The sequence below is a fragment of the Ambystoma mexicanum genome, chromosome 1p (assembly GCF_040938575.1).
Source record: "Ambystoma mexicanum isolate Mex_15411 chromosome 1p, UKY_AmexF1_1, whole genome shotgun sequence".
Lineage (NCBI taxonomy): Eukaryota > Metazoa > Chordata > Amphibia > Caudata > Ambystomatidae > Ambystoma > Ambystoma mexicanum.
Window position 1 is genome coordinate 123,268,649 of NC_090921.1, and position 16,599 is coordinate 123,285,247.

Here is a 16,599-nt window from a genome sequence, read left to right on the forward strand (position 1 = left end):
ATAGTGAGGAAAACCTAGGCATTCACACAGGAGCTAGCTACAACAGCACACCACACCTAATAAAGTAAAGGAACAGGAGCAGGGAAAACGAAATTACAAAGGCAAACTTCCCCCACCCATCCAAGGGAAAAAGCAGGAAGCTAAATCTATAAAGAGGAAAGACTACAGCATCAAGGTTTACAGCAGCAAAGGACAGAGTCAAAGAAAAATAGAACGCAGGCAAACTGGGCTGCATCAAAAGGGAAAGCACTGAGAAAAGCTGCCTGTAAACAGAGGAATACAGAAAGGGAATCTAGGAAGCAGAAATCAATTAAGCACATAAATTCGAAATCCAGGGTTAAGGATCAAGGAATAGAAACTTGGAACTAGGCACAAAGGGAAGAACCAGGAACAAGGGACCAGTCACAACCAGGAACACTGCATCAATGACCAGCGCTGGACTGAAGCAAACTAAGGCTTTTAAAGCTGCTTAACGAGCATACGCCTCAGGTGTGCTGCTTGCTGCACCTGCAGCAACAGGTGTTGCCTATCCTCCACCCAACCCTGTCCTGCAAGGGTGGAGATAAAGCACTGGGCCAGGCATTCTGGTAAGCATAGTCATTTGATTAAAGAAGCATGCTGGCTGCCAAAACCTGGAATGGATCGATCCTGAAGGGAAGTAGCTTGGAAAATAAGGTTTTAGCGCTCCCAATTCATCACAGCACTGTAGAATAAGGTTCGGAGGAAAAGTCCAGTAGGGAATAAACCCCAAATCAGGCCCCCAAGTCGTGGGAACGGGAGCGAGTCGTGACACAGGCTGCCTCCGTCACTCCCTATGAGTGATCGATGTAAGCTGCCTTTTCCCCTTCATATACATCATCTATAAAGATTGCTACTGTCCCTTCATATATAGTTTTCTGGCTACCTCTGCCTCTCAGCATGCAAGTTCTATGCAGGCTGCCTTTCTTCTTGCAAATTTGTCTTCACATAGATCTATTGAGGCTGATTTTTATCTCCTCATCTGTAGATATATACAGGTGGCCTCGGTCCACATATATGGCCTGTACAGGTGGCCTCTGCATGTTCCTGTACACAAGGTATATAGACTGCCTCTGCCCCTTCATATATATCTTCATTTAGCTCTGTGGTATGCCCGGAAATGGGTCCCTTGCCCACGAAGCCAAAGAGAACCAAGATGCACCTTTCTGATGAGGCTTAACAAGGCCTAAACATGTCTGGGGGGGCATGTGTTTCCATGCAGAGGAGAAATGTCCTTGCACTTCAACCTGGACTGCTCCCAATGTTGGCAGTACAAGACTGATTGGCATATGACTTGTCCTCTTTTTCCATGGTGAAGACTGGATAGAAACAGTGATGCGGAAGGCTGCCCAAAGCAGTGTCAGCAGTTAAGATTTAATAAAAAACATTCAACCCATTTATTTGGGGTATAGTTGTGTTGTAGTTCTAAAATTCATTATTTTCCTTCTTTCATTATCCTTCACTTATACACTTTTAAACTTCTTCATCTCCATTTCTATCCCTTCTATCATTGATTTTTTATTTTTATTTTTTATTCCTGTTTTTCCTAATTAATTCCCTCCCTTTGTCTCTTTCTGTTTCTGTTTCTCTCAGTTGAAGACTGGGATTGTTTCCAGGCCATTTTGGATCACACATACAACAAGCACGTCAAGTCAGAGCCCAATCTCCATCCAGTGTTGATGTCCGAGGCTCCCGTATGTACCTCTTTTATTATCATTGTAATTGTGTTTTGTACCAAGATTAAACTCTGATGTATTTGTGTTAGTGCTTCAGTGTGACTAACTCAAACTGTAAGAGTACACCAGTCATTGTGAGCTATCGGAATATGTGATATATAGTGACAGCAAGGATGCCCCAATGTAAACTATACTGACTATAACAGTGACTATTGAAGTGTATGATACACTAGTGGCTAGAATATTTGTATTCTGGTTAATGGAACATAGCCATATAGCAATAATAGAGAGGAAAAATGATTCATGAAAAGAAGACTAGGTAAACAACCCTTATAATAGAGACAAATTACAAAAAGAACCAAGACATATGAGTATAGGATAATAGATATATCACATGTTTGAATGGGGGTAAAAACATAAAGACAAACAGGACAGACACAAAGGAGGACTAGCGGGTGGGGTGGTATAACCTAAGAAATGACATTAATGTTTATTGAGAAGAGTCTTCAGTAGAAAGGAATCCAAACCAGCTTTCCACTTCAATTCATGTTTATGCAATAGATATGGAGAGGCAGCAATACAGCTCTCTAAGCTATGAGTGTTACAAATGGAGTTCCACCAGATCTTGTGGTTAATATGATCGAGATGTTTCCAATTAGATGTAAGGGTTTGGATAGCAACCAAAATAAAAAGATCAAACAGATAACAAGTATTGATCTCTATGTATGTTGCAAGAGTGTACTACCAAAGAGAAGAACTTTAATTTTAAGTTCTTGTGTATCTTGAAGATGTGTTTCATAGTGCACGACACATTCTACCAAAACATTTTGGCAAACTTGCACTCCATGAACATATGTTTGTATGACCCCTCAGTGGTAATTTAACTCCGGCATTTGTCATTCTGAGCAAATCTGGGAACCCATCATCCCCTTTCTGAGCAGGTCTCTTGAGTTTTTCTAGTGAGATTATATGTTTATTCTTGCCCCATAGAAATTTGGCCAGACATGAATCAATTGCTTTGTAGAACTTGGAGGGAATAATTAGAGGGAGCGAGACAATTGGGGATATCATCATTTTGATGGCCTGGAGCTGCCCCCACCAGGACAGATATAGCGGGGGCCATGGGCCAGTAAGGTCACAAATTCTAGACAAAACCTTGTTCATATTTTCTTCAACAATATGTTTTGTTGAGGAGGATATGAGTATCTTCAAATATTCAATCCCCCTTAGACACCATTTCATACCATATTGTTGGATGTGACGTTTAGAACAGTAAATATTAAGGGGTAGCTTGAGCTTGTAGCCAGAGGCTAATGAAAAGTGCTTAATAATGGCCAGCAAACCTTGCAAACTTGAATTGGGATTTTTAAGAAGTAAAAGGATGTCATCGGCGTAAGCGGATAATTTAATTTGTACATGTCAATACCGTGAATCTTTGGCTCAATTCTTATGGTCTCAATAAAAAGGTTCAAGGGGTAGTATAAACAAAAGGGGAAAGAGAGGACACCCTTGTCTAGTAGCTATGTACAGTGGGAAGTAAGAAGACGATTGTCCATTAATGAAGATGGCAGTTTTTGGGTTAGAGTAGAGCACATTAATCATAGATTTAAATGAATCCCCCAGACCATGCCACCTTATTCCACATCAAGAGCAATAGCTGCGAAGGGTTCTTTTGAATCATGTAGAACATCCAAAAACACCCTCATGTTAGAGGAAGATAATCTCCCTTTTACATAACCTACCTGATCACTTTTGATTAAGTTAGGTTAGAAAGGATGGAATCGATTGGCCAGAATCTTAGCAATAATTTTACCATAATCATTGATAATAGAGATGGGTCTATAGCTTAAGGGAGCTCAGGGTCTTTATTGGGTTTTGGGAAAACAATTAGCAAGGCTTCTGTAAAGGTGCCTTCAGCCTTAGAGAGTGAAATAAAATGAGAAAAAAGTTCATGCAGTTTTGGGAATAGAAGATCTTTGAAATGAGTAAAGAATCAATAGGGAGCCCATCTGGTCCTGGAGCTTTACCTTTTTTAAGGGCCCGGATTGCATTTAAAATGTAATTTTGAGTGATGGGTTTGTTCAACGAGAATAAATCAAGTGCAGGATAGGTGTAACGAGAAAGGTCCCTGAAAAAGTCTTTGCTATGGGGGTTACACAAGATAGATTCTGAAGTGTATAGTTTCTGATAGAATTTGGAAAAATATCAATAATATCCTTGTCCAGAAATGTTCTGTTACCGAAGGGTCCTTAATCGCTGCAACTCTGGCTGTGTCTCTTTAAATTTTAAAATAAGAGGCTAGTGATTTGCTAGTCTTTTTAGAGAATTGATATATCTTAGCTTTGTACTTTAGAAGCATAGCACAGGAATACTCCAAAGTTAGATTATTATACTTAATTCTCAATTGTATGATGTTATTGAGGACATTGTCAATCGGATTTTGGATATATTGCTTCTCAAGGATTTTCAGCTGTTTCAAAATAGTTTCCGATTCATGTTTCAGTTTCTTCTTTTTCTTGACCACATATTAAATAATATGTCCTTGTGGTACCATGCAGAAGGGATGTGACCTAGCAGTTCGGGCTGGACTTTTAGGGGTGGGACCAAGCCTGATTTGCATATGGTCACTCCCCTTTCTGTAATGGCTTGGCATGCGAAGAACGATGGTCTCGGGGGTTGCCCAGAGCAATGACTGAGGTTAAGATGAATTCTAAACCTTCAAGCCATCACCTCTTTTGTTTTGCTGATAATTTGTCCCTGAAGCACAGCTTTGTAGCAATCCTAATTATTTGTATCAGAAGTATCCACCTATTGTGTGTGAACAAATCGTGATGTGCATTAATAAGGAAAGGTATAAACAAATCATCTTTCAAAAGTGCAGAGTTAAATCTCCATCTATTTGATTTATGACCTTGATGTGCAATTTCTAATTTAATGTGAACAGGGGCATGGTCCGATAGGGAGATACAGTCAATGCCAGTATCAATGAGGCTACGAAAGGAAGATGTAATCAATTCTAGAGAACGAATCATGCGGGCTGTAGTAAAAAGTGAACTCTAAGGGCCTCATAATGAGTTGTTAGGTGGCACTTAAATGCAGTGTTAACGCTATAACCTCTGCATTTAAGTGTTGACCCAATAACGAGTTATGCCCTGACAGGACGCATTCACCTCCAGCTCTGAGCTGAAGGTGAATGCTCCGGCGGAGAGGGTACTTTCGGTGCTGTCAGCAGCGCCGCAATTTGATCCAGCGCTAATGGCGCCCCCTAGTCCCCATGGGGAAAGGGGTGTCAAGTAAGGACAAAGGCAGTGAATATGGCAAGGGAAATGTGCACAAAATCACACAGTGAATAGCTTTGAGTCAAACAACATGCACACAGGAACCAAGACCCATGTATACTAAAACCCAGGAGTGCAAACAGAGTGTGTCAACAATACAAATATATGAAAAGGGATGTGGGGTAAGCACTTAGATGCTCCTTATGACTGCAAGGAAGGTCGGCAAGCTCCTTACCCACAATTGCTATTACAGGTACTGACAGCGCTAAGCCCACGTAGAGGGCAAGCAACGACAGGATCTGTGATCTAACACTCTTGATGGTATTTAATAAGGAAAAATAAAAACAGTACTCACAAGGACGAGAAATACCACTTGAATGTCAGCAAGCCCACGAACCCTGTTGATCAAACAGGGACCCCGAAAGGCTGTAACAGCAATGAAAGGATATCTAAATACATAAGACTCAAGACAAGGGGCAAGTAGGAATAGTGATTACAGAATAGTGAGGAAAACATAGGCATGGTAGCTACAACCGCACACCACACCTAATAATCAATGGGAAATATATGCAAGGGAAAACATGGAATGGATTCCAAGAGAAAGTAAAGGAACAGGAGTAGGGAAAACGAAATTACAAGGGTAAACTTCCCCCACCCATCCAAGGAAAAAGGCAGGAAGCTAATCTATAAAGAGGAAAGACTAAGTATCAAGGTTTACAACAGCAAAGGACAGAGTCAAAGAAATATAGAACCCAGGTAAACTGGGCTGCACCAAAAGGGAAAGCACTGAGAAAAGCTGCCTGCTAACAGAGGAAGATAGAAAGGGAATCTGGAAAGCAGAAATCAATTAAGCACATAAATTCGAAATCCAAGGATAAGGAACAAGGAATAGAAACTTGGAACTAGGCACAAGGCTAAGAACCAGGGACAAGGGACAAGGGACAAGGGACCAGTCACAAACAGGGACACTGCATCAATGACCAGAGCTGGACTGAAGGAAACTGAGGCTTTTAAACCTGCTTAACGAGCACACACCGCAGGTGTGCTACTTGCTGCACCTGCAGCCACAGGCGTTGCCTATCCTCCGCCCAGCCTTGTCCTGCAAGGGTGGCAATGAAGCTGTGGGCCAGGCATTCTGGGAAGCATAGTCATTTGATTAAAGCAGCATACCGGCTGCCAGAAACGTGGAATGGATCCGGAAGGGAAGTAACTTGGAAAATAAGGATTTAGCGCTCCCAATTCATCACAGCACTGTAGCATGAGGTTCGGAAGGAAAGTCCAGTAGGGAATAAACCCCAAATCATGCCCCCAAGTGGTGGGAACGGGAGCGAAGGAAGCAAATCGTGACAAGGGTATTTACTACCTTACCACTACTCTTGATATGGCGCTAATAGTACCAGACTGAATAGTGGTAACACTATTTGCATTTGCAGTATCCTGGCGCAATTACCGCCGGGAAACCACCAACCTCGTGATGAGGCCCTAAGTCTGAAGGGTGAGTTATGCGCCAAGCATCAATAAGTCCCAAATCAGAAATAAAGTTTAGGAATTGCTTGTTTGATTTAGAGTTCTTGAAGCATACTTTTGACTTCCTGTCAAGGAATGGGTCGATAATGTTGTTGCAGGCACCACATACAAGGAGATTATGAACATATGAACATTGGAACGGAATAAGTATTCCTTCAAGTGTGACCAAAGGCAGGATCAAATGAGGTGGGACCATACAGATTCAGTATTGAATACCCAACTTAGTTGATGTTATGTTATGTTAATTCATTTGAAAGGCACCAAAGCCCCAGGGCATCCAGGCGCCATGGAGAGAAAAGATGGAGAGCTACCTTATCTAGATACACTAACAAAATGGTCTTTAACTGTTTCCTGAAGAACAGATGATTGTCCATATTTCGTAGGTGTTCAGGTGGAGCATACCAAATCCGTGCCGTCTGTACATGAAAAGCATTGCCATTTCTGCAGGCTCTCTTAACGCGGTCTACTTCTAAAAGACAGGCCTTCGCTGATCGAAGGTTTCTTCTGGGTTTATAGAGTCTCAGCCTGTTCTTGAGGTATACAGGGGCATCACCAAAAACACACTTCACTTATGACAGGTGGTCAGTAACTTAAACTGAATTCTGGCAGAAACTGGCAGCCAATGGAGTGTCTTCCTGGGTGCAGATGTAGGCTGCGAGCGGTTGATCTGATATATAATGCGCACTACAGCATTCTGGGTCTTCTGTCATCTTTGAATATCTGTGTTCCTGTCTCCACCTAGCAGACCGTTACAGTAATCTATTCTCGGGAGTATTACATCTCTAACCAACTTTTTGTGGTTTTCTTCAGAGATCAGGGAAGGCCACTTGCCGTAGCACTTTCAGATGGTAATTTGTACCTTTCATAATTGCATCCACATGTGCACCGCTGTCCAGACTAGCCTCCAGGTAAGTGATGATCATTTTGAGGAATAACCATATGCCCAAGTAATCTGAGTCTGACCTAATTACATTATAGTTGAGAGCCTTGTTAATTAGAGTAATAACACCATTCTTCTTCCCATGAGCCCCACTTGTAAAGACCAATCCACAAGCTCTTAAGTTTAGCCGCTTCAGTCTCTGACAAGTAAGTTTCCTGAATACAAGCAATTGATGGTTTGGTTCTGTTCAATCAAGAGAATACTCTTTGCCTTTTTATGGGGTTATGGAGACCCTTAACATTCCAGGAATCTATATTTAGCGACATGGGAGCTAACGGCAGTTGCAGAGAGAAACAAATTGACAAATACTTGAGGTGGAGGAAAGCATCAAACAAGTAGAAAATACACCTTGTCATTGAACAGTAATAAAAAGTCAATTTATTATACACAGATAGATTATCCTGAGGGAAGAACACGAAGGAGGAGGAGAGATGAGGGAAAAGGGGAGACAAATGACAACATGAGTGTAATCCTTACAAAATAGCAACTTTCAACTAGAAATAACAATGTGGCTAACAGGAAAATGCCACACCAAATCATGTTGACCTAAGGTATATTGGGGTGTAGAGGCTATTGAAATGAGGCTAACTGCAGAACCACTCCAATACAAGATTTCCTTTATACGTCATAACGTGTTTCACCATACGTTCCTATACAGTATTTTTGGGAGGAGGGATTGAAGTATCCATATCCTCATCCTCTGGGACTGAATAAAATATCTGTGGTCACTGGGATTATCAAACGTTGCTGTATGACCTTTGAGGGTCACTTTCAGAATGCCAGGATGAATGATACCAAATCTTGCATTTAGCTGCCTAAGCACTGCTCTAAAAGCAAGCAAGACGTTGTTTTCTTCTTGCAGCTGTTGCATTGCTCTAAAAGCAAGTAAGACGTTGTTTTCTTCTTGCAGCTGTTGCATTGGACACACTTTGTGAAATATACATCTTTCTGCCTTCCCATAGGAGTTGCTTAGCTTGTTTCCCTCTGTTAATTATGAGATAGATATGAGTGTAATCCAAAAAGGCAAAAATTAGAGTTCTCAATGAGTTATTAATGCTGCATGTTGAGCTGACAGGACCCACACGGTGCATTCTTTGAATATTTAATTGGAGAGAAGTTGGAAAATCCAAGATATTCAGGAGCATTGTAGTAAGGAATAGAATAGGGTTGTCTTTATCAACTCCCTCCATGAGACCAACAATGCGTAAGTTATTCCTTCTATTTCTATTTTCTAAGTTTTCAGATTGTTTCTGCAGAGATTTAACTGTAGTTTCTAACGTCACCTCTCTGTTAGTGACGTCCTCTGCACCACTAACTTGCGGCTCGACTTCTGTTATTCTTGACTCGAATGTAGACCATTTGTCATCTAATTGTTGCAGCTTAGCTTTGGTGGCTTCAATAAAGGGCTTCAGGGCCCTTATTTCCATTAATATGGCATGCATGGTCGGATCCATATTGTCTTCCATTGGTGTTGGGGATTCACTGATTTGCCTTTATAATATATTAGACAAGGTAGGAGTAACCTCCTTAGCTTCACCTTTCTTTGAAGTAGTCATAGTTTTGTTTTGAAATGTCACAAATGATGACAGAAATGCTGGTGCGGGCAGATGCCACGGAGCTTGTTCAAGAGCCAAGACGGCGTGTGACCTACATATGGTATGATAGATAATTTGCGCCACCAGCCAGTGCTTATTTGAATGGGTATCAGCGTAGTTTTAGCACATTACATCACTCCCTTCTTATATGAAAATTGGCAGCATGACCACACAGCAATGAAGTGCTGAATATCATATGTTCCTTGGTAATAGTTGTGAGTCAAATATATGCTATAATGCCCCTGTGGCTTCGGCATGCATATTAAACATTTCTAAAATATATGGGTTTTGTTGCCATTTAAAATCCAGTTTTCTTTATGATAAACCCAGTCGTAGATGATGATACGTACCAGTAGACTAGAGGAGAGAGACCAAAAAAAGGAGCTTCAGAATATGGCCCCAATATCTTTCACCATATCTTCAAATTTAAAATAAATTCCAACCATTCACTGGAACTTTATGAGAGATGCATGCATATCCACCCATATAAAGGGGAAGGATAACAAATTAAAAAATATCATGTGGTAAAATTTCCCTTCTTTATGGTAAGAATTGCCTGTTAAGTCTACACGCAGCCAAAGTGAGGTAACCTTGATATAATTGCAGAGCTCTGTGGTGAAATACCTGTCATTTTATATCTTTTCCATACTGGTCCTCCATATATATATATATATATATTTCTGAGGCTTGTGGAATCTGCTTAGATCACATGCTGTGCATAGGCCGACATCTAGTGGAAGCTGCGGAGTATTACAGTTTGTTTTTCGAAAGTCGAAAATGGGCGTCGACACAGGCGTGCCAGTAATACTATCCCCAGTGTGACGTCCACTGTACCCAAGATCCCTCACGCGTGTAGGATCCTCAGATTGTTTTTTTCCGCCATACTGGTCGGAAGCATCTTGCGGAGTTCCCTGGCCTTAGCCATACTTTGCTGTTATTATAATTATAATTCTTATTCATTCCCTTCCCCACCCCAACGTCGACCCTCAACCTCGACGACGGCTGGAGAAGTCATCGACCGTCGACTGCTGCACGACGGATCTGGGCCTCGGAAGGCCGCTGGCCTCGGCCCGGGCCTAGTAGGCCGCTGGCCTCGGCCCTTACAAGTAGGGAGAGTGGGGGGTGGTACATACTCTTCACTCTTGATATATAGTTACATTTTATATATTCCTACACTTAGCAGCCCGCTGCCTTAAGGTGCGTATGGAGGGTACCCCTTTTCAATTCTGCCCCAAGTGCAATCGCAAATACCCTTGGGTCGACAGGCACGCCACGTGCAATCTCTGCTTGCCGAGGGATCACCCCGAAGCGAACTGCAGAGCGTGTAGTAGGTTTAAACCTAAGACACTTAAGGACCGTTCGACAAAGCGTTGGGCCCACCACGCCAGGCAGGAGGCCATGGCAGCGGAGGGCGCCTTCAGCGATGGCAGCGACGCCGTACTTTCGGACGGCGAGGGCATTATGGTGTCGAAAGACAGCCGGCGAGCGCAGGTCCCCGACCTCGGAAGGTCGTCCGGCAGGGCGGCTATGGGGAAGACCCCCGGCGACGCAAGCGCTACACACCTAACACACACTAAACACACTAAGACCAACCGGACCTCGACAACGTCGACTTCCCGGAAAGAGGCACAAAAAGAACGGTCCGACTCGGTGTCCTCTGGGCGCTCTCGATCGAGATCACCTCACGATGCAAGGCAATCATCCACTCTTGCCAAGAGTGCCTCGCTACACACATTAACGGAAGTTCGATCGTCGGGAGACGAAGACGACTTCCACCCCCAGGCCGCGCTCCAAGATACCGAGACCGCGGTTAACACCAGTGAGGCCCCACGCCCGAAGCACACAGATACCTCTCCAGACCCTCGGCGCCAGGCGTCGAAAATCTCTGGGGCCTCCAAGGGACAGGGAAAACATTTTTCCACGCACGGGGAGGGGGGGAAACAGCGGAAAGCACAGCCATCCACCCCTGTAAAGCCATCCTCTCACCCTAGGCAGACAAGTAAACACAAGTCTACCCTTGAAAAGTCCCATAAATCATCTCCTGCTAAAGTAATACCCTGTTCCAGGGAATGGTCCAGTGAAGACATAGACAGGGTTATGTCTAGGATGTCTTCCTTGGCTGATTTTTATGATAAGAACCCAGAACACTTTCTTTCATATAACCCTCAAGGGGCCACACCCTCAGGCTCCTCCGATCCTATCCCGCTAAGTAAAAAGCCCCGGGTCAAAAGACCTGAACCCTTCGAGGTTCAGCCTTACTCCACTCCATATTCTACTCCACTCCCCAGTTACCAGGGACAAGTTTTCCCTGAAGAGGACCAGGAGTTTGAAATTATGGAAGAACAAACCGGGACAGATTACTATGCAGAGGATGAGGACCTGGAGGAGGGAGAAGATGAGCAGGAAATTTACAGAGTAGATTCCCCAGTACAAAGCGAAGCCCCAGTTACTGACTCTCCAGTTGATAACCAGCCCCTCCTCAACGAGGTTCTCGCTCGAGCAGCGGAACACTTCCACATCGACACCCACGGTGTACAGGAGGAAAGGGACTTCGCCGAGGAGTTTGTAGGAGAGAGAAGACCGGTCGCTCAGACCATCCCTATCCTCAAATCCATCCAACGAAGAATAGATCCTTCCCTGGTGAATCCTAACCTCACCAGAAATGTCAACCCCAGAATTGAAAAGATTTTCCGGGCAGCCCAGTCTGACCCTCTGTATATAAGGGGACATCTTAAACCAGATTCCCTAGTGGTGACCAACACTAGAAAAAGGGCTGGCACGCCCTTATCTTCATCAGAAGCTCCTCCCGATAAGGAGAGCAAAAAACTTTACGGGTTTGGCAGAAAGGTAGCCTCAACGTCCGCCTACCAAGCAAGGATTGCGAATTCCACCACCCTGTTGGCTAGTTACAATTGCCATCAATGGGAAGAAGTCGCGGCGCTCATTGCCTCTGCTCCAGAACCGTTAAAGGGCCAGCTGGCTCGGATCTCAGCAGAGGGGAGAGCCGTGTCTGGTTGCATTTTAAAAGCAACTTTCGACGCCGCTGACAACGCAGGGAGATTGATAGCAGAAGGTACTGTTATCAAGAGACATGCGTGGTTACGGCAGTCAGGATTCAAGACAGAAACCCAGGCTTCTTTAATAGACAAGCCAGTGGAACCCGACCTATTGTTTGGGAAAGCGGTCGAAGACGCACTTAAAAATGCCAAAGATGAATATGAGACTCTCAAGTCCCTTGGCCACCTTACCAACAAACCCCCTAACCAGAGGGGGAACAATAATTTTCGTCGCCCACGCGCCCAAAATTCACAAAGAGGCAACTATGCCCAGGGACAAGGTACACAATGGAATAACAACCAGCAGTCTACCCAGAGTTACGGCAGGGGTAACAAGAGAGGTCGTGGAAGAGGCAGAGGCAGCCCCAACAAGGGAGGTGGCACGCCTCCACCAAAACAGTGACGCTCAGTTCAGGGTCCCTTGCCACGCAACCCCAGTAGGGGGACGCATTTCCACCTTCACCCAGGCTTGGGAAGGGATCACCTCAGACAGATGGGTGCTGTCAACAGTATCCGCAGGATATTGTATAGAACTACTGCAGCGTCCCCGGAATCATCCTCCACGACAAAGAGTGCACTCCCTAGAGCATCAAAAGATCCTTCTCGAGGAGATCGCCATTCTGCTAGAAAAGGATGCGATAGAACTCGTCCCAGGACACCAGGTAAACAAGGGTATCTATTCAACTTACTTCCTTGTGCCAAAGAAAGATTTGACAATGCGCCCAGTATTGGACTTACGGCCTGCCAACAAGTATGTCAAGCCCCAAAAATTCCGTATGACCACGCTACAAGAGGTAATCCCCCTCCTAAAAAAGGGGGATTACATGGCAACCTTGGATATGAAAGATGCTTATTTTCATATTTCCATGCTCCCAGCGCACAGAAAGTACTTGCGCTTCAAGGTGGACAGTCGCCACTACCAATTCAAGGTACTGCCCTTCGGGATAGCTTCAGCACCAAGGGTATTAACCAAGGTACTGGCGGTGGCGGCTGCACACCTACGCAGGGAAGCAATCCCGGTGTACCCTTATCTGGACGACTGGCTCATAACGGGGGAAACCCCAGGAATTTGCAGGTCAAACATTCAAAGGACTATCGACCTCCTCCACGAATTAGGCTTCTCCATCAACGAGAAAAAGTCAAGTCTGGTGCCAAGCACCTCAAAACAGTTTCTAGGAGCTATCTTAGATACTCAGAAAGGATTGACCTTCCCTTCGGAAGAGAGAATTCGGAATATACTTCTGCAAATTCCGCATTATCAGTCAGGTCAACAGATAACAGTACGCAAAGCTATGCGGTTACTGGGCATGATGGCGTCATGCATTTACCTGGTCCCCCACGCGCGTCTGCGCATGCGTCCCATGCAGGAATGGTTGCCGAAACAGTGGTCTCAGGCAAGTGGTCATTGGGACGATCTAGTGGTCGTTTCGCCAACACTCGTACAGAGCCTACACTGGTGGACAAGAGAGAATCTCGCAAGGGGGAAACCCTTTTACGATCCCGAAGTACAAGCCGTGCTGACTACAGATGCATGCCTGACTGGGTGGGGAGCTCACCATCTCCACCACACAGCTCAGGGTCTCTGGTCTCACTCAGTAGCCAAGAACCACATCAATATGCTAGAGCTTCTGGCAGTATTCCGAGCGCTAAGGGCGTTCGAGCCCCATCTACTGAACTTGTCGGTGCAGATCAGGACGGACAGCACGACAGCCATGTTCTATCTGAACAAGCAAGGGGGGACTTGTTCGCCAAATCTGTCCAAGCTTGCCCAGAAAATATGGATATGGGCACTCAGACGGAACATCTTCCTGTCATCGCAACATGTTCCAGGGGAGCTCAATTCCCTAGCGGATGCTCTAAGCAGAGACTCCCTCCCAGAAGAACACGAATGGGTCCTTCACAGAGACGTAGTAGAGGATCTCTTCTCTCAGTGGGGTTTCCCCACTATAGACCTATTCGCCACAAGCGAAAACAAACAATGCCCAGGATTTGCATCCAGGTTCCCCCAGCCGGACTCCCAAGGGAATGCCCTGTGGATGAACTGGTCAGGGATGTTTGCGTACGCTTTTCCACCAACTCCTCTCATCAGGAAGGTGGTATACAAGATGAACAAGGAATCGATGACGCTCATCCTAGTTGCTCCCATGTGGGCGAGACAACCATGGTTTCCACACCTACGCAGGATGGCGGTGTGCGAACCCATCAGACTCCCAGCCTGGTACAACCTACTGTCCCAGCAACAGGGTCAAACAGTGCATCAGGAACCCAACTCTATGAACCTAGCAGCATGGCTCCTGAAGTCATAGAGTTTGGACATCTCAAATTACCACAGAGGTGTATGGACATTCTAAAGGAGTCCAGGAAACCAAATACAAGGCACTGTTACTTTGATAAGTGGAAAAGATTCGTTATCTGGTGCCAGAATAAACAAATCAACCCGGTTGATTGCACTCCTTCCAACGTTGTGACATACATGCTCCACCTGCTGGATGCAGGGTTGGTTTTTAACTCGCTGAAAGTACACCTGGCAGCCCTCTCGGCTTACACCACATCCCATAACAAGGTCTCGTGGTGGAAAGTACCAGTGGTTAAAGCCTTCATGGAAGGAGTAAAGAGACTTCACCCTCCTATTTCGAACCCACCGCCAGGATGGGACCTCAACGTGGTGCTAGCTAAGCTCATGGGACCCCCATTCGAACCCATGCATAAAAGTAGTCTCAAACACCTGACTTATAAAACGGCCTTCTTAGTAGCCATTACCTCCATAAGAAGGGTCAGTGAAATTCAGGCTCTGTCAGTGCAGGATCCTTTCTTTACTATCCACAAGGACAAACTGGTTTTACGCACACACCCTAGGTTCTCACCTAAATTCATATCCAAGTTCCATGTAAACCAGTCCATCGAGCTTCCGACTTTCTTCCAGAACCCGCAAAGCTCGGCTGAGGTGAAACTACACACCCTAGATGTGCGTAGGGCGGTCCTATACTATGTAAATAAAACCAGACCGCTAAGGAAAACAGATCAACTGTTTGTCTCCGTAGCTACAGGCAGAGAGGGGGATCGCGTCTCTAAGGGCGCTATCTCGAAGTGGATTATCAACTGTATACAGCTGTGTTACTCTCTTTCTGAAAAGACTCTGCCTTTTACGCCAAGGGCCCACTCTACTAGAGGCATTGGGGCCACTCTGGCTTTCATTGCAAATGTTCCCCTCGACACCATTTGCAAAGCGGCTACTTGGAGCTCTATTCACACTTTTACTCAGCATTACTGCATTGACACTCATTCCAAGACAGATACACAAGTGGGACAAGCGGTTCTAAGACACCTGTTTGCTCATGACCCTTCTCACATCCCACCTCCTTCTTCTGGTACTGCTCGCTAATCTATGCACAGCATGTGATCTAAGCAGATTCCACAAGCCTCAGAAGGGATACATTACTCACCGTAATCGTATTTCTGATGCTTGTATCTGCTTAGATTCACATGCGACCCACCCTTCCTCCCCTCCGAGAGAAGGCGCATGATTGCTTGTAGTCTTACCTTTCTGTCTATCTGCTTGGATTATCTGTACTCACGCTACTCCTCATGCTTCCTCATGTCAGAAAAAATACAATCTGAGGATCCTACACGCGTGAGGGATCTTGGGTACAGTGGACGTCACACTAGGGATAGTATTACTGGCACGCCTGTGTCGACGCCCATTTTCGACTTTCGAAAAACAAACTGTAATACTCCGCAGCTTCCACTAGATGTCGGCCTATGCACAGCATGTGAATCTAAGCAGATACAAGCATCAGAAATACGATTACGGTGAGTAATGTATCCCATATATTTCTGAGGCTTGTGGAATCTGCTTAGATCACATGCTGTGCATAGGCCGACATCTAGTGGAAGCTGCAGAGAATTACAGTTTGTTTTTCGAAACTCAAAAATGGGCGTCGACACAGGGCGTGCCAGTAATACTATCCCTAGTGTGACGTCCACTGTACCCAAGATCCCTCACGCGTCTAGGATCCTCAGATTGTTTTTTTCCGCCATGCTGGTCGGAAGCATTTTGCGGAGTCCCCTGGCCTTAGCCATACTTTTGCTAAAAATTTAAAATATTAATCTATTGACATCCTTCCCCACCCCAACGTCGAACTTCGACACTCGACGCCGGCTGGAGAAGAAATCGACCGTCGGCTGCTGCACGACGGATTTGGGCCTCGGAAGGCTGCTGGCCTCGGCCCGGGCCTTGGAAGGCCTCTGGCCTCGGCCCTGCAAGTAGGGAGAGTGGGGGGTGGTACATACTCTACACTCTTGGTATATAGGTACACCTTATACATTTCCTACACTTAACAGCCCGCTGCCTCAAGGTGCGTATGGAGGGTACCCCTTTTCAATTCTGCCCCAAGTGCAATCGCAAATACCCTTGGGTCGACAGGCACGCCACGTGCAATCTCTGCTTGCAGAGGGACCACCCCGAAGCGAACTGCAGAGCGTTTAGTAGGTTTAAACCTAAGACACTTA

At 45.2% G+C, this 16,599-nt stretch overlaps 1 protein-coding gene across 2 annotated transcripts in view; it reads left to right on the forward strand.

Annotated features, from left to right (window-relative positions):
* Positions 1-16,599, forward strand: part of ACTL6B (actin like 6B) — a 545,030-nt gene that overhangs the window by 174,306 nt on the left and 354,125 nt on the right. For both annotated transcript variants that reach the window (XM_069644827.1, XM_069644836.1), the window contains one exon: positions 1,612-1,712. In XM_069644827.1, the coding sequence (XP_069500928.1) occupies positions 1,612-1,712 (101 nt within the window). The remainder of the gene's footprint in view (positions 1-1,611; positions 1,713-16,599) is intronic.